The 18,152-nt window shown below is 38.6% G+C and overlaps 1 protein-coding gene across 2 annotated transcripts in view; it reads left to right on the top strand.

Annotated features, from left to right (window-relative positions):
* Positions 1-15,864, top strand: part of RNPC3 (RNA binding region (RNP1, RRM) containing 3) — a 33,641-nt gene extending 17,777 nt beyond the window's left edge. Inside the window, exons 6-15 of one of the 2 annotated variants that reach the window (XM_019500902.2) lie at positions 35-103; positions 1,754-1,902; positions 4,127-4,252; positions 5,972-6,108; positions 7,072-7,236; positions 7,468-7,562; positions 8,054-8,112; positions 8,878-9,010; positions 9,934-10,006; positions 15,634-15,864. In XM_019500902.2, coding sequence (XP_019356447.1) covers positions 35-103; positions 1,754-1,902; positions 4,127-4,252; positions 5,972-6,108; positions 7,072-7,236; positions 7,468-7,562; positions 8,054-8,112; positions 8,878-9,010; positions 9,934-9,993 — 993 coding nt within the window. In that variant the 3' untranslated portion in view covers positions 9,994-10,006; positions 15,634-15,864. Of the gene's footprint in view, positions 1-34; positions 104-1,753; positions 1,903-4,126; positions 4,253-5,971; positions 6,109-7,071; positions 7,237-7,467; positions 7,563-8,053; positions 8,113-8,877; positions 9,011-9,933; positions 10,007-14,669 lie in introns of both variants that reach the window. The other variant, XM_014604093.3, reaches the window with a different exon arrangement.
* The last annotated feature ends 2,288 nt before the right edge of the window (positions 15,865-18,152 follow it).

Genomic DNA, 18,152 nt, shown 5'->3' with positions numbered 1-18,152 from the left:
TCTGAAGAAAATATCTTAATTTTTATTATTTGAGGTGCTTCATCTTATGAATAAAATGAACCTACCCCCGCCATTTGGACCAATTACTGCTCGACCTCCAATGGTAAATTTTTGTATGTTTACAGCTCTTTCATGGTATGTTAAATGAACGTGTCTGCCATGTCTTGTGAAATTCTGTTTTTGTTTCAGCTACCGATTTTTGCTAGTCATTGAAGGGCTTAGCTTGGTGTCTGAGTTAGGCTGTATATGTCTGTTGTCTTTCAGAAATAAAATGATGTTACCCTAGCAATATCAGAAATAAAACTGTTGGCCATAACTTTAGAACATAAAGGGTAATAGAGATTATAGCAGTGGGGACAGTATCTTTAGTAATCAAAAGAAAAATTAAATGTAGCTATAGTCCTTCCCCTGTTGATTCACTGAATAACTGAAACATGAGATATTCTTTGACCTGCACATACTTTGATCTGTGCATTCATTGAGAATTTGAATGAAATTCAAACTACTGATGTGATTATATGGAGTTTCTGGGTTTTACTTGCTTTGCCCCAGGACTGGTTTTGGTGATGAAGACTGTTTCTTTGCTGTGAATCAGATGAGAGAAGGACTGCCACAATCCAGGGCTTTCCAACTGGTGGCTTTTAAGAGCTTAACACCCAGCTCAGCTTGTGGAGTTCTGCCCAACAGCCACTCCTCCATTGCTTCTACTTCTGCTGCCAGGATATCTGGGCTCCCTGTTCCTAATCCAGTTTTTGCTCCCTGCCTTCTTCTGAGCATAGCCCACAAGTTAAGATAGGAAGGGAGCTACTGTAATTCCTACTGCCTAAGGGCAGGTCATTAGGTCAGGGGTGGGCAAGATGTGGCCTGCCAAGCCATTCTATCCGGCTCATGGGGCCCCTAAGAAATTTAGAAAACGATTATTTATCTGCCCCTGACTGCCTGTCATGCGGCGCTCGATGGCTTGCCAAAACTCAGTAGGTGGCCCTCCACCCAAAATAATTGCCCACCTCTGGTATAGTTTCATTCAACTTTATTTGGTGGATAGCTGATATACAGGGTCACACTCCCCAGGGAACTCAGGTGGAGTGTTCTGGGAATTATTACCTTGTGCTTCAGTTCTACAGAATTGAAAATTGCATGCGTTTTTGGATGAAAATTGGTAACAATTGGAAAGGCCTAGTCCTCTCTTCTAAGCAGCATCTACAAGACACTTCAGTGTCTTCATTTTGTTTTGACTTCAGCACCATGTGATACTGTCCTCTTTTGGTTTGTTCAAGTTGTTGTGTCCTTTACTGTCAAGATTCCTAACATCAGGTATGGGTTTATTTTCAAGGAAAAGTGATTATCACACTCTTCTGGTATAGATTTTGTCTTTGTAATTGATAAGTAATCCTTATCACACCTGTTGCAAGCTGTTACCCATTTTTTTTAAGAAATAGAGAATTTGTGGCTTGTGCAAAACCAGAGGAAATTCAGAGTAAACTAAAGTTTGAATTTTGAAGCCTCTGGCTCCTTGCCATGTGTTTGTACCATATCCCTTTTTGTAAGGCCATAGCACTCTGAATGGAAAATTATTTTAACAGAAGCTGGTCATTTTCCCTTATTTTGTGAAATGGTCCAATTAGTGTTCTTCTCTCATTTCAGTTTGAGGAGAGTAGCATTTTGCTAGTATCTCTGAGTTTTAATTGAGTTTTCTAAAGGTCAGTGACTAAAAGCTACAATATTTCTTTCTTTCTTTCCCTTTTCTGATTAGTATGAAGAATATTTGCCAGTGCCTGCGCCACCTCCCCCGATCCCACCACTGCCTCCCGAGGAACCTCCTTTGCCTGAAGAGGAGGAAGATCAAGTAACTAGCGGTGAAGAGTCAGAATATGAAAGTGATGATGAGGCAGAAAAAAAGAGGTTTGTAACTATAGTCAGTAAAAGGCTTTTTCATAAGCTTTTTTCTCTTAATATTCCAGTCCAGCAGAAATCAGTCTTTGCATCTCGTGGCCTCCAGAAACATCACTTGTGAGTGCAGATGCGCATAACAATTAAACTGTTCCAAAGTGTCACTGTTTGGGAACTGGTTCACAATTGTCACAGGTTAGAGGGGTCCACGCATGGACTGTATTTTAACATCCCAGGTAGAACCCAGGTACCTTTTAGATGTTGAAGTGCTGTGGCTCTGGTAGGGGTGGGAGTGAGCACCTAGCCCAGGATGATTCCTAGTCTGTAGCTAGTGAGGAGAGTGCTTGTACCTACACTTTGGGTAGGTGACCTTTAGCTAGAGGCATTTACAGGTTGTTTTTTTCCCTGCTTTCTCTTCTCCTAAGCGTAAGTTCAGTAAAGTTCATAGCCTGCACTTGACCCACCTCTGACTTGAGATGCCTAGAAGCAGGGGGGAGGGGGGAGTTGGACTCACATTTTTGGGTTCCCAGTAGCTGGGTGAGGCACCATGAGGGGCCATGTCATATAGGGAGTGAGGACACAGCTGGCTCTTATAAAGATAGTTTTTATTGAACAAGCAGCGCAAGGGAATTCATTGATTAAAAAAAGTGTCAACAAAAAAGCTGTGGGGTGGAGGGGTAGTAGAGTTCTTGCCATGTACTAGAGCAGCCAGTTACAGAAACTGTGGAGGTGAATGATGGATGCAGTGTGGGATGCCTTGAGGATCAATCGGGCCCATGTCATGGAATGATTGATGTCCACTTGAAACACTAAACCAGCTCACAAGAATACTTGATTTTCTAGATACACTTCTGCACCTTTCCTGGAAGCTTTGAAACCTGTTTAATAGATTTCTTCAGGTTTAAGCTTCACTTCAGGTTTAAGCTTCACTAAAACTGGCATAGGTGTTACATATGTCCCTACCTTGTGTGATCAGAAGCTCCTCATCTATTCTTGCATGTAGTGGTTTTGCCAAACAGCTTTAAAGAAGTTATGGTCTTAATATATTTTCCAAGGCAGAGAGCACTTTTAGGGTTCAGTCAGCATAATGAAGAAAGTGCTTACGTAGCCCAAGCTGTCATTATTGGCTTCCTTACATTTGTGCTCTTCCAGTCCTTTCCAAAACAGATTCAGAAGAATCTTTTTTTATTGGCGAAGATGTAGGTAATCTAGTTTATGGCCTGGGACTTGAGATGCTAGATTTCCAGCCATCCTAGCGCTGAGTAGTCGCCCTCATGGATTTGCCAGTTGAATATGATGCATGTGTCCTCCCTTTGTCTTGGTGAAGCTTGGTTTGGGATTTTAGATTACTGCTTAACTCTATGATATTTATGGAAGGCTGAACTTTCTCTACCTGTTGTCCTGCAGTGAAGCCAGTGTGTAGGGTTGTCTGACTTCTAATGCCAGAAATGGATTATGTATGATGTACTGCATATACATGGCTAAGCCTTTAGTACAGTTTATAAAAACATCGGTTGCCTTCCATCTGTTGCTTCCAACCCCCAAAAAAGTTTAAATTACTTGAATGACCAAGTCTAGCACTTAAGCAAAGTAACATTAAAATAGTTTGTTTGAGTAGTTTATTTTTTTCGAGTCATAATTTATTAATGAGACTTTTATATTTCTACATACTATTACCAGATTAGTTTCAAACTGTTTTACAAAGTAACATTATTAAATGAACATAAGTAATGTTTAAGAGACAGTTGGTTAGAACTTCACATTTGTAGGATAGAGGTGATTGATGAAGTGATTTTGATAGTCACTTTTAATTGCTTTAAATCAGCAAGCAGGGAATCTTGATTTAAATAATTTATTTTAATCTTGTTTAGCATTTGCACTTTTTTTAAATTACTTTCCTAAAACAAATGTTCATTTTCATTATATTTTGTAACTGTTAAGCATATTGATTTCCAATCAAATTTAGTCTATACATTGCATTTTATACTGTTTTTGTTTAAAGAGGCTATCGTGTATCTATATACATTTATCTAAGCAATTAAAAAAAGTAGTGTACATTTATTCACGTTCTTAATTTTATTTTTATTCAGTAGTAGGACTTTTTTTAAAATATGGGATTTGTCAAGCCGCATTTGGATGGAAATTAGAATTTTAAATGTGCACAAACTACCTTAACTACATTTCATCTTAATTATTTATTATTATTTTGGATGTTTTTATTATGTTCAAAATTTAGAATAACAAAATTAATGGAATTAGCAACCCTTCAACCTAAAAGACCAATAACCACAAAGAGGCGTGGTGTGAGAAAAAAGCAAAAAATTAAAGACTTACTGAATGTCCCCCCACCGGCTTCCCACAGGTTTGTATGACCTGATCATTTCTTTAGTGCTTTTCTTGTGCTGAGTAAAAGTAGTGACTATAAGACATACCCCATGTTAGTAGTGTAACTAAGGGTGGGCAGCCAGGTCATTCAGTAAAGGGAGGGTGCTAGAATGGAAGCAGAGAGACTTGAAACTCTGGCTGTGCAGGGTCATGAGTCCCTTCATCAGCCACAATGGGAGATGTGACTGTTGCAAGTGGAGGTGTCCTGCCCCTGTTCTTCATATCTGGAGCCTTGAGCCTCTGGCATCCATTCCAGTGCTGCAAGGCAGAAACTTGACCAGTTACACCTCTGCTCTGTGACTATTCAACAATAATTCTTATACCTTAAAACATCTAACTTGCAGAGTCCTGCTTCAGGTTAATGGCCTGAAATACGTGTTTAAATCAATAGGACCTGTCTGAACAGATGACATTTGCATCTTATTTTAAGAGCTGCAAAACTTGAAGCTGGTTTGATATCAAGTTAGTGTCATAGTTATAGTTTCTGTACTGAGACAGTTTCTATAGTCAAATTCTTATTTCCCCTTTATTTCTGTCAACTGATTTAAGTGCCCTGGCCTGAAATAAACTGTTACAAAACTCCAGATCATTTAACTGCCATATCACAGCCATAGTTGAAGTGTGAACCTGAATTTGAGAGTTGGGTCATTTCTAGTAGCTGTAGATGCACAGAACAATCGACTTTTGTTTAAATGCCTTGACTTCTCCGGTTTTATACACATTTCATTCTGATTTACTATTAAATATGTTTACTTTGCAAGAGCAATGTATATTTCTCCCTGCACACGTAGAAAAAAAAATACAGTATAACCTCATAAATCTGGACATAAAAAAAATCTGGCACTTCCCCCCCGTTGCTCTAGGACTGGCGGCCGCTCCCCTCTGCCCTCTCAGACGAGGGGGGAAGCTTGCATGCAGCAACTGCCACTGCCATTCACCACCCTGCACTGCCACTCTGTGTGCAGCTGCTGCTCCGGGACCAGCCACTGCACCAGTTTAAAAAATCCAGTATTTTCAAATTTCCGGCAGGCACTCAGTCCTGAGCACGTTGGCTGTATGAGATTAATACTGTATATATTTAGCCTATGAACTTCACTTTATAAATCTACTGGATACAAAAAAAAAAACATGGACTAAATATAGACATTGAATTAACGGCATCTGCCTGCAATCCGATAATCCCAGGTAACCTCTCTACATTTAACCAGCTACATTTTATTACCGGTCAACATTCCACTCTTTTGTGTGTTGTGTCCCTCCACCTCCTCACCTACCTTCTCACCCATTAACTCCTGTCCTCCTGATCTTCCCTGCCGCACATTTGCATGTTTGCAGACCTTCATTTTGCATATTGGCTTAAGCTCCTATTTGACTTTAGAGAGTACACAAACACCAGCAGACTCTCCATATGCCTGAAGAAAGGATACTTGTGTCCAAAAGCTTGTAAAGAACAGTTTTTTCCATCTATTCAGTTGGTCTAATAAAAGATAGCACATTTACCAAAAGAACCTGGTTTGCCTATATCCTTAGACAAACACAGCTACAACCAACACCCCCAAAACTTGGAATATTAAGAAACTAAAGGTAGATGTGGTTTAGAAATAAGACTCATACTATTGCATATATATTCTTTGACCCATTATTTTGGAATAACAGTTTAGTTTTTAAATGATTAACATGTTATTATTTTAAACAGTAATTTGCACCCTGCACTATCACCTTCAGATGTGTTTGAACAACCCCAACCTGTAGGCCATAAAAAAATAGAGTTTCATATTACTGCAGACATCCCAACTGTTCTTCAGAAAAGCTTGGAGAGAGAACAAAACAACGGTAAGAAAGCTAACCCTTTAAATTCTTCTGTTATGCAGTTTGAAATATTTTAGCATTTGAACAACAATCAAGTTCAATATTTTTTACATTGTGTCAAATTAGGATTAGTGATTTACATTTGGTTAATAAAATGTGAATTTCCTTTAAGGATTTCACAGGTTCATAGATATTAAATACATTTAAAATGCCACTTGCAGATCTATTACCCCCCCCCCCCCGCCGCCGCCGCCGCCACCGGTGGATTTAGGGTTGGAATGCTGGATGGACAACATTTTAAAACTCTAGGATGCTTAGCACTAGAAAACATAATGTCTGTGTTTACTGAAAGTGGATTATGGGCTTTCTTTCTTTTTCTTTTCTTTTTTAAATCTTACAGCATTTAAGTCAAGTGGGGAATAACATTTGAGGGCATTTCTAGTGTGTGATTATACTGCTTTTTCTAGACGGGACAAAAACAGCCTTTCTGTGGTTTCTACTCCTCATGTGGAATGCCCCTATATGTGCTTCACTAATATACTCCATTACTTTTTATAACGCTGCAGCAGGAATGTTTCTTATGGCATCGTCCTTAATTCTGTATTTCCCAATATTTTATAGTTTTTATGAAGTTCCTTTAGATATCTTTACAGAACAAAGCAAAAAACATTACAAATGCAATAATGCCAGTGGTGGCCAGAGAGAGAATGGTGTCTGTACCTTGCTGTGTGTGTTCCTTTGCTGTTTTCTGTAAAGTATGATCTCTAACAAAGTAAATCTTGGAGCATTACATGGAACAGATGTCTTCTGTCAAGTAGGGATTTAGGACAGACTGTTTTTCAAGAATATGCAAAAGATGTATACTAATTACATGTGTACTAAATGTCTGCTATATTTAGACCCTCTCCATAAAAAGTGTGTGCTCCTTCTCATTTCAACATGTATATGTTTACAAACCATTTATATAATATTGTATTCAATATTTAGACCTTCTTGTAAGCACAGAAGAAATCAGCAATGCAGGGTTTGGCAAAATCTTCCCAGCTCCTAGCTCAGATGATAAAATGGAGACCGAAGATGATGATGATGAAGATATGCCATCAGAATTTATTTCTAGACGGGAACTAGAAAAAAGCAGGCTTTCTAGAGAAGGTATCCTGAGACTAAATCTTCTTTTAATGAATAGCAAATTGTATTACATAAATTGATTAATTAAACATGTATTTTTTTGTTTTTAAAGTAGGGTACATTTCATTACTATTATATAGTATTCCATAATTGTATTTAGAAGCATCCTTAAATTATGTTTTTGTTGCACTGTACAAAAATATAAATGTATCAGGCATGAAAGTTGTTGATTTTTTTTTTCTTGCCTCATTCAAGAAATGGAAAGACTTTCTGTTTTCAAAAATTATGAACCAGGTGATCCAAATTGCAGGATTTATGTGAAAAATTTAGCTAGACAAGTTCAAGAAAAGGTAAGTAAAAATTTATCAAGGTTATGTACAAAAATTACATTTAGATGCAGCTGCCTAATCATGTAAATACCTAATAAGGGAGGTTAAATTGGGCAAAAAATTGCAGGCCTGATCAAAATTAATTCTGAGGAGGTGAACTAAGATCAGAAATGGGTTAGCCGAATCTAGTGAATGTCTATGCATTCAGAGCACAGCCCTGGAGCTAGGAAAGCCCGTCCTCTTGCCCAGCCCTGAGACTAGCTATTCCTACCCTCCTGCCCCTGACTGGGCTATTTTTAGCTCCCGACCCATGGACAGACATCCCCCTGTAGACCTGCTAGCCCCTCCGATCCCACCCAACCCCACCTCCCACCCCGAGTTACTTACTCTGGTTTTTCTGTTGCTCCTAATCTACATTCACATGGCTTCGTGAGCTGCATAAATGTAGACAAGGTGTAGGTAACAAGTGTATGCACCCCAAGATGTTTATCTAAGCATATTTTTAATTCCAGGACCTCAAGTTTATTTTTGGAAGATACATTGATTTTCAGTCAGAAACTGAACGAAATATGTAAGTTTTTTTTGATGCTTAATAAATTTAAGTTGCATACCAAATTTTACAGCTACAGTTGAAGATAGTTATTTTTACTCATTTTTTTTCTGCTTCTAATTTTCGTAAGAGAAAATCAGGCTCGCTAGAAAATATATTCTTGCTTTGAGCAGGAGAGTGTTTTGTAAAAATGTAATAGATGATGAAAACACTTTCACGCTTCAATACAAAAAGCTTAAATCTATCTCATTGAGCTGCAATACCTATTACCGTAAACATTGTGTTTTCTTTGATAGGTAAACTTTCATTTATGCATAGCACAAATATTGAGTAATTCATTGAGTATAAAACCTTACAGAACCATTATCCTCTATTAACCTTTCTATTAAACACTATGGACACATGCCTGCCAGCTACAAGTGGAATGACTCTGTTGCTAAGACTAATACTGTGCTTTAGGTTCCCGTCACTAATGTCAGCATAAATTGGCCAAAACGTGGAATTGTAGTGACTGTGAAATCATAGATGGTGCTAGACATTTCTTAAGTGAGTTGTTTGTGTATGTACTTAATATTTGTTTCAGTGATACAATGACTTCCTGTTTGTGTAGACCACTGTATTTTTTCCAGAACAGGGAATTGTTGGTGTTTGATATAGTCTCATATTACTATAGTTTAGGTATTACTGCCACCTTCTTTCATTCCATAGTTTGTTGTATTTGCATACATTTGAAATGTAGGCAGGTATGAGGAGTGGCTCAGAGCTAAATTCTTTCTTTCTTTCTAGGTTTGATATACGCTTGATGAAAGAAGGCCGCATGAAAGGACAAGCTTTTATTGGACTTCCAAATGAAAAAGCAGCTACTAAGGCTTTAAAAGAAGCAAATGGATATGTTTTGTTTGAAAAACCTATGGTGGTTGTATCCTTTTGTCAAGTACTTTTATATTAGTTTTTTTAATTTAGGGCAGTTTCCAAGACTTCGTTTCCTGGCTCTTGAGGTCTTTAGTTTAATGATTATGGAAAGAAAATGCATCTCTTATTAAAAAGAGAGTTTTTATTTTTTGTCTGATATGAATCATATGATTGAAAAATATAGGTAGGCTTTCAATTTGCAACAGGAAAGTCTGGGGACTTAAGGTTTACAATAAAATCTTACCTTACATGTCTTTATTATTAATTAGCACTCCTGTCTTCTAAACACTTATATGCTTGACTTAACTGTTAATTGCCCTGTTCATTTCAGTATAGTTACTCACACATTTGCTTAACTTTATTTGTAAGTGTCTGCAGAATCGGGAATTATGGAAAATTGTGATTTGGTCTCTATAACTTCTTTACAGTACAACTATAGGTTGTAGTTGGGGGGAGTGTTCCTCTTCAGCTTTTAGATTCAGATAAAATCATGTAATGTAACAAAACTTCAAATCCAGAGAGTATTTTAAGAGAGACTTCAGTGATAAATCAGTTGCAGAAGCAACCAGAGGAAGAGATTGTTGTATTGGGAAACGGGTAAAAATACCACTGTATCACTAGCCTATCTTACCCCACCCTGGCCCAACCCATCCATCCTGTTCCCCTCCCTCCCCAACATACAAGTACACTCAGATCAAGGTGATTTCTCCTTTTCCCATGTTTGGCCTTAAGGGGGAAGGGGGTGGCTGTGAGTAGAGAGAGTTGCCATAGAGAGACTCCAGCCAGTAGGAGTCTTTTAAGATAGGTTTATTCTCTAAAAAAAGTATTTACCTTTTAGAGGATTAACATTTCTGTGCTATAATTTGATTCTGGTTTCTTGCTAATAATTTCCACTTGCACTTCAACTTGGAATCCTTAACAGAAGCTTAGCAATTTGCTCGATCTGCTAGACCAAAGCAAGACTCCAATGAAGGGAAAAGAAAAAAATAGAATAATACTAAGGGTAAGTAGTTTTTAGTGAGAGAGAAAACAGAACAGTTTGAGACTACAAAGAAACATTTTCCTTACATAAGGCCCTTTGAACAGTTTTCTGTTCCTTTTGTCATCAGCATGTCTAGACTTGGTCATCCTGGCATTTACATGGCATTTTGGTTATCTAACTGCCAAAAATGTCACTTCCACACAGTTTGGCATTCTGTTTATGGTTATGTAACACAGTGCACAAGGGTAACTATGTATGACAAGTAGCCAAGGCCTGTATGTATGCCCCTTCTGGATGTGTAGCAGTCTTGAATGCCCCAAAATGGAGTCAACCAAAACCTGATTTTAGCCGATTATTAAAAAGTCATATCAGCCAATACTGATCCAACTTCCAGTATGCAGCCTGGCAGCTTGGAGAGTAGCGTCTAGCTGCTAAGTCTGTTGGATGGTTGGGGTAGGGGGAGGGAGGGAAGGGGCGTGGCTGGGACCGACGGAGGGCCCTGTGGTGAGGGAAGGAGTGGGGCTGGGGCAGGAGCAGGAGTTGCCTGGGTGAAGCATGGGACAGAGCTGCAAGTGGCTCATCCACGAGTGGGGTTCCCGCTGCTGCGTGCAGCCCCCGGGGGAGGCACAGGGTACATGTGCTTACCGGATTGACGCGCAGGGTGAAGGCAGGCTGCTGCTGTGGACTGAGGCCAGGGGTGGCACTAGGCTCTTCCCGATGGAGGAGTTGAATCAGGGCTGTGCTCAAGCCAGGCAGCGGTGGTGCTGGGAGGGAGGCTATGGTGTAGGCTTACAACCACCCCAGAATTCGCCGTAGCCCCCCCATAACCTCCCTCCCAGCACCATTGGTGCTCACCCTGAGCGCAGCCCCAAGGCCGACCTCCTTCCCCCCCGCCACTGGGAAGACCCCAGCATCGCCCCTGTGCCCAGCCCGCTACGGCAGCCTGCCTTCACCCCACACACATCTGGGGTCCCACACCCCAGGGGTGCATGCACCAGCAGGAGCAGTGTGTCCCGTCCCCATCCCCCCCACCCCAAATGAGCTGCTCGTGGCTGTCCCGCAGCCTGCTCTGGCTGGGCAACCTGCCCCAGCCCCACTATTCCCCATTGTGGGGGCCTTGATCTCTTTTGGTGGCCAGATTGAACGAAAATTGTCACTTCTGTCTGCGCCCATAGATGACTAAATCTGGACCTGTAGATTACCAGAAAGAATAAAATGTCATCCTATGTTTCCATTTATTGGTAAGCTGATATTTAAAGTGAGACTGTCAGTATTGCTTGGTTAACCTTCTGCCTCTTCCTTTAGAAACATGCTAAACCATGTCCCAGTGCTCAAGTCCTAGCATTCCTGCTAATTATTGATTTTTTTTTTTGATTTTTTTTTTCCACTCAAATCAGCAAACAATTAAAATAGTTTTAAAGAAATGCATGACCACGAACCCTGCAGTTTAAGTGTCAGGGATTTGTGGCATTGAGAAGAGACCAGGACTGCCTTCAGTTTACTTCTTCACATCATACATAACCTAGCGGGTCTATATGCTTGTTGAAGTTACTGCTTCAGTACAGTAACCTCATATAACAGTATTTCATTTTTCCTGATGGCAACTCTAAGGGAGTCCTTAATTTGGTAATTCTACATTTGGGACATGGGTTCTGTGCACTGTTGCATAGAAGCTTTGTGAAAGCTAGAATATAACATTTTGTCAGGAAATGTTTTGGTTCACCTGATGTCAAGACGCTTGCTTTGTTATGGTTGAGGACATTTACATTTAAAAATATATTTATGGATTGTTCCACAAGCAGCAGTTATTGCTTTAATGTTATTAAATATGGTGCTGTTTCCTAGCTTAGAGAGGTATTTAGCCATATTAGTCTGAATTCAGAGAGAAGGCAGGGTAACAAGGCGCAGTGCAAGAATGCACCTTACAGCAAAACTACATTCAGTTACAAGATGCACCTTATCCTGCCTTCTGCCTTTCCTAGCATAGGTAAGGTTTTAGGGCTTGAATACTGAAGCATTAGCTGATTTACCAGCATTGCGGCTACTTCTTCTCAAGTTACCCTACTTCAAATGAGTGCAGTCAAATTGCAATATGATACACAAACAATGTAGTATGTATGGCTACTTGCAAGCGTGGAAAGAAAACCAAACATGCTTTACTGGAAGGCGCATCACATTACTTTGACCCATCTCTACAACAGTTGTATAGATCGGGCACTTCAGCAGGGCTTTTGGCGCTTTTAGCTAAAGAGGATTCAATCAGCTAAGTATCAAAAAAGCTCCACTAAAGTGCCTGATCTTTAGAGACATGAGGCGAGCTGGGTCCAACTGAGGCACTGCCTCATCTGGGCATGTGCGCAGCTTAGCACGGGAGCACACTGCTTAAATTAAAGAGCCTTTTTTTGGGGGGGGTGGGGGGGAGGGGGTTAAATATCTGCAAACAGATCAAAAATAGTGAAACTGTGATTTAGGCCAACTGACAGACCGTAAACAAGAATAATTTCTTGTTTCTGATGCAAAGTTTACAGGACGTTTGGTTAAAAATTTGTTTTGTGACTTTTGATGTTACTGTAATGGGAATGGTATTTATTAAAATACTACTAATAATATCCATTGGAGGTCATATTTATGTAATATATGTGACTTTTTGATTGGATTACTTTAGAATCTTGTGGTTTGGGCATTACAGAGATGATGTGCAATTTGGGCTTCTATTTTAAATAAACTTGGTCACACTTAGTGATGTTAGAAATTTAATTTGATAAGATTAAAAGTGAATGCTGCTAACAGATATTTATATATATTCATTTTTGGAAAGATAAAAATAAAACTTGGCCTAATTCTAATATGGCCAGAGGCACAAATAAACTTTTCCTTTGGGGCTTAAATCCTTTTAAAGATTATTTCAGATAGCATGATGAGTCCAAAAAAACAAACCCTTTAAATGGATATTGGAAATCCTTATTAATAAACATTACATTTTTATATATTATAGTGAAATTGTAGGCTTCCAAACATTTTTTTGGTAAGAAAAGTCCTATTTCCAGCTCACTAAATATGTATTTTATTTAACCTTCAAGTTACAGAAAAGGACTTTAGCTTGGGCATCCATTATGTATTTATAATTAACTCATAGCTGTCAAACTTCTGAGAGACTTATTCTCAATTTAAATAGATTAAAATTGCAGTTAGCTGAATAAAAGTCTTAAAACTTGAGATCAAAACAGCTTCTTCAGTGTCATGGTTTGTGTTCTGGGATCCTCTGTTGTATAAAGACAGTAGGCCATTTCAAAATGGCAGTAAAGTTGGAGGGCTGACTACCTTTAAGACTGAATTATCTCAATTTGTCTACAAATAGTGGCCCTGGACCCTATTTTTATTTGATTTTTTTTTTTTTCTGTGCTTGCCAGGAACCAAAGGGTGTGTGCTCTCTGATAAGCATTACCTATTTCAGGAGGTAGCATGTGCAGAGCAGCATACCTCTACCATCCTTGGCATGATACTGGGGAGTGGTATATGCATGCCCAAAATTTAAATCAGTTTGTGATGAAAAATATGATATATCTTTATGGTAAGAAATATGGATCTGCAAGGACCAGTCGATTCACTTTGAAAAGTAGATTTTATAATACTGCTCAGACCTGTCCAACCAGGGGTTACATACCCTGCAGGCTGCCTCATCACAAGTTCCCCTGCCATGGCATCCCTGCCACACTATACTTGGCAGGCATGCTGGACCACAGGCTGTACCAGCATGATGAACTGTGCTATGTAACTTGCTGCAGCTGAAGGGATGGCAGGGAACAGCAACTGGGTGAGAGCCCAGAAAACGCATATTAACCCCTCACAGGCTGCATGCAGCCCAGAGACTGCTAGTTGAATAGCCCTGATACAACTGAAATATATAACCAAAACTGTAAAATGTGAATCTTAAATACTGCATATGTTGGACTTTTAAACTGATTAATGCATTTTTTTTTTCATGGCACTGTTGAAAATTAGTTACTGTAATTAGTGTTAATTATGTTTTAAAACTAAATATTGACAATAGCTAAATTTAACTGACAGTAATTATTCCAGGTGTTGCTCTCTCCTTTTATGAGTATTCTGTAATGCATGAGTTTTTCCAAAAGAAAAAATGCCCACCCCCTGATTTTGTTTTTATTTTTTTTATTTTTCATTGACCGAAATATGTTAGCTGTCATACTGGCTAATATTTTTATGAATAGCTGGATGCCTAATTTTGATATTAATAAAATGTCAGATGTATGGGATCTTAGCTATATAGAAAAAGCTGATGTTGCATAGGTCACTAGCTCTCGCTGTGGGAAAGTAACCTGAAAGACTACATTGAAGCCATAGTAGCTTGGGGAACTGTTGGAAATTAAAAAAAACAAAACAAACCCTCTAAAATACAAACGTGTAAACATCAGAGAAAACTGATTCATGGCAGAAGACTGGCATTGTCTGAACAAGCCCTGAAGTAATTAAGAGTATTCCTTGTTTTTGAGTGAGGAGTCAGTTTTGGTACATACACAAGCACTCCTAAATTCTGGAGATAAGGGATCAAAAACTAGTTTCTTGTCAAAAAGGCATTCTTGCTATTGATAGGTAGTATAAAGTTATGTAAATACAATACTGAGAATCAAGTAAAATTAAACCACATTCTGCTGTTCTTCTTTAGAAACATTCCTGCGTAAATACTGCAGTAATACTGTCATGCAGAGTGTATCCTTTCTTGTTGTATCCTTTTTTGTACAATGTTTTCCATAACAAATACCTCAGTTTTCTTCAAGCATAGATTCAGGGAGGAATTTTGTTGGTTTTTTTTAAGAGTTTTGAACATCTGGTAATATAAATAACTTAAAATTTAAGGGAATTTTTTCAAGGAAAAAGTTAGCGCAAAGTCAGTTGTTTATTTAAAGAGACGCACGATCGATTTCTGTTCTCAAAATGTGCCCTTTCCTCCCTGCTTCTTCTCAAACTTCATAAAACTTTTTATTTCATGGTCCAGATTTTCAACTGGTATAAATTGAAATTATTCCATTGATTTAGGTGCAGCTATGCTAATTTACACCAGCTGAAGATCTGGCCCTACTCTTCTTTTTTTCTTTTCTTTTCTTTTCTTTTGTTAATCTCTCAGTATCATACTGTTAGAATTTATTTCAGATTGATTATAAATAGTTGTAAAAAAGATACGTTGCTTCTGTGTTTTTAAGTAATGTTTAATGATTAGTTTTATCCAAAATTATGTGAGGAAATATGCAGCAAGTTTATTCTTTCAGTTTCTCCCTTAAAGAACAGAGAATTTAGTAATATCTCACAATGAATTAATACAGAGAGAAGCTGAATTTCTATTATCCATTGTTACCTATTTGTCATCTCAGATTGTTTTCCAATTTTGGTAATGTTTTGTAGATAATTTATATTTTCTTGTAAATTTCATATTGCTACTATATTGTGATTTAACATTTTTAATCAAATACAAACCATAGTATGTGCAGTATATAGCAAGTTTAACTTAGCTGTTCCAGAAATGATTCACTAATCTTCTGAATATTTTTTTCCAACTTTTCTGTCTACTTGTCAGAAAATAACAGTTATTTTCTCGTCATGTATACTTTTAACATGCCTTTATAATGTTCCAGGTCCCTTTTGTGTTCCATATCTTTCAAGTGCTATCCAGCTGTGGGAAGAAGCAGTGTGTTCAACAGAAGCATGGAACAGTGCGTAGTAACATTTCAAATGCATTTAAAACAGAACATATTTATGTTCTTTTAAAATGCTTTTAAACCAACCGCAGTCTATCAGAAGACTTACATGAAAAATGTATGTTAGCCTGCTTGTTAAATCTCTAATAAATTATTCCTTGCTCTTCATTTTGTGACGGTCTGTCTCTTTCAGCAATGAGGCATTTCCTTTTTTTTCATAGTAAAATGCTGGTGGATTTTACATCTTTCTTTTATTCGTGGACCATATGTTACCCTCTACTTGATATATGACCTGTTCTGACTAGTCAGAATCAGCATTTGCAGGTTTGAAAGCAAATTGTTTTCTGCCTTGAGCATGCTGATATGCTGCTTTCTGTCTGAAAACAGGGCTAAGAGAACTCTATATAGTCCATCTCCCCTCCCTACCACCAGATGAAATAAAACTAATGTTTTAACTTACTGTTGGTAGCATTTTTCTGTTGTTGATGTCAGCAGCTCCATTTCTTCTGCATCTCAGCACCTTGTGGTCCTTTGATTAGAGAAAATGACTCTGGGATTGAGCAAAGTCAGTAAAGAAGAAGCCAGTTTAAGAACAGCTAAAACAAGGGTTTGGTGTAAATTACTAGTCTTGGTCTGTTATTGAACCAGAAGTGCTTGAAACTGAAGTTTAGAACTGGGGTTCTCATGGGACTGGTTGAGGTGCCAGTAAATTTGGGATGGGGTCTGTCTGCAAACTTCCAGCGATGGAGGCCCAATAGATATATTGGCAATGGGGAGGTTGAGGTGGGGAGGGGCAGTGGCTGTTTTAACTGCCATGCTGCTGCCACTCACTCCACCTTGCAGATCCAGTGCTCAAGAAGCAATCAAGTTTCCTTTTGTTTGTATTTCTTTCAGAATGTTTTAATTTGAATTTAAGAGGGCTTATTAGTTATGTTCCTTAATCCTTAAACACAGAAGTATGTAGGGAAGATTAGGATGACATACATTTTAAGTTTTCGAAGAACACTTTTTAATACATCTGCTGAGCAATTGTAATAGTGTGTATATATCTGAGCAGAGTATGTGGACTTGAAACAATAGAATAAAGCAGTGAATAGGCATTTTGGAAACAGCCTGTTTAAACAAAAGAATAGGTAATCTTCACTTTCATAGTCTATCAAATAAGTCTCATCAGGTGAACAAAGAGAAAAACTCTTAGTGCCTGCAAAAGCATTTATGATGAGAGGTGCTTTCTCCCACTCTTAAAAAACAGCTAATTTCCATATGCTATCTTGTATCTAAATTTTAGTAACTGGACAAATGAATTTGTTTAGTAACTGAAATGGGGGTGGGGGGGGCAGGGGTTTGGTTTCGGGAGTTGTTTGTTTCAATTTTTTTGTTATAGTTTTAAAGCCACAGTCATGTTGGTCATATTAGCTAAATAAAACCAGAAAAAAAATTGAAGCACTGTTCAGATATCCAGTGTATTAGCTGCATAAACTAATTTTAACTTATTTTTAACACAGTACTCAAGATGAGCAATAATTATCTCCTCTTGGATTCTAAAAGGGGTCAAAATAAGGTTACACATTTCACAAATCAAAGAATTGGGATTATTTAGTCTGAAAAAGAATTTGAGGGGGGATTTAATAACAGCCTTTAAATACATGAGTGGTTGTTATAAAGAGGATAGTTCTAGACTATTTTCATGCCTTTATAATGTTCCAAAGATTTCAAAACAAGATTTAACAATTTTCTGTAACATGCATCCTAAATTTCATACTACAAGGAACATTTGAACTCTTAGTTTGGTGCTTAACACCAGAATAGATTACCCAAAGGGTTCTGGAATCTCCATCATTGGAAGTTAAAAAAGCAGATTACACAAGCACTTGGATGAAATGGTTTAGACAGCAATAACCCTCCTTTGAGTAGGAGTTGGACTTGATGATCACCTGAGGTCCTTTCAAACTTTTTTTTTTCTATTTCTGTGAAAATCAACCCCAAGTTCCAGAGGAGCAAGATGTTTATGAAAACACTCAGCAGAATACTTTAAACTGCATTTTTTTTTAATTATTGTCACTACGTCTTAAATTGGGTTGTCAAGCAGGGGCACACTTACCCCTAGGGCTACTTAGAAAGGTCATAGGGGGTACAGGTGGGTGTGGACAGAGCATGCCCTGGGATGTGGCAGCAGTCTCTCCCCCACTCCATTCCCACACTTAGCCATTTACCCAGGGGAGGGGGAGGGGCATGCTGGGTGCTGCCACCCCCATGTGGGACATTGTGGCGCCTCCTCACCCCGCATCTCAGCTCACTCTCCTGATTGGCCCCAGACACCCTCAGCCAATAGCTGATAGGGAGGAGGCATTGCAGCCACCCACTTCTTGCAGAGCTGCAAGGGTCTCAACAGCGGGGGGTGGGGGGAATAGTGTGTTCCTGTGCTTGTTCTCAGGAGCAGGGTTAGGGGGTCGAGG

The sequence above is a fragment of the Alligator mississippiensis genome, chromosome 5 (assembly GCF_030867095.1).
Source record: "Alligator mississippiensis isolate rAllMis1 chromosome 5, rAllMis1, whole genome shotgun sequence".
NCBI lineage: Eukaryota > Metazoa > Chordata > Crocodylia > Alligatoridae > Alligator > Alligator mississippiensis.
The sequence above is the reverse complement of the archived record's forward strand: the minus strand, read 5'-3'. Positions and strand labels throughout refer to the sequence as shown.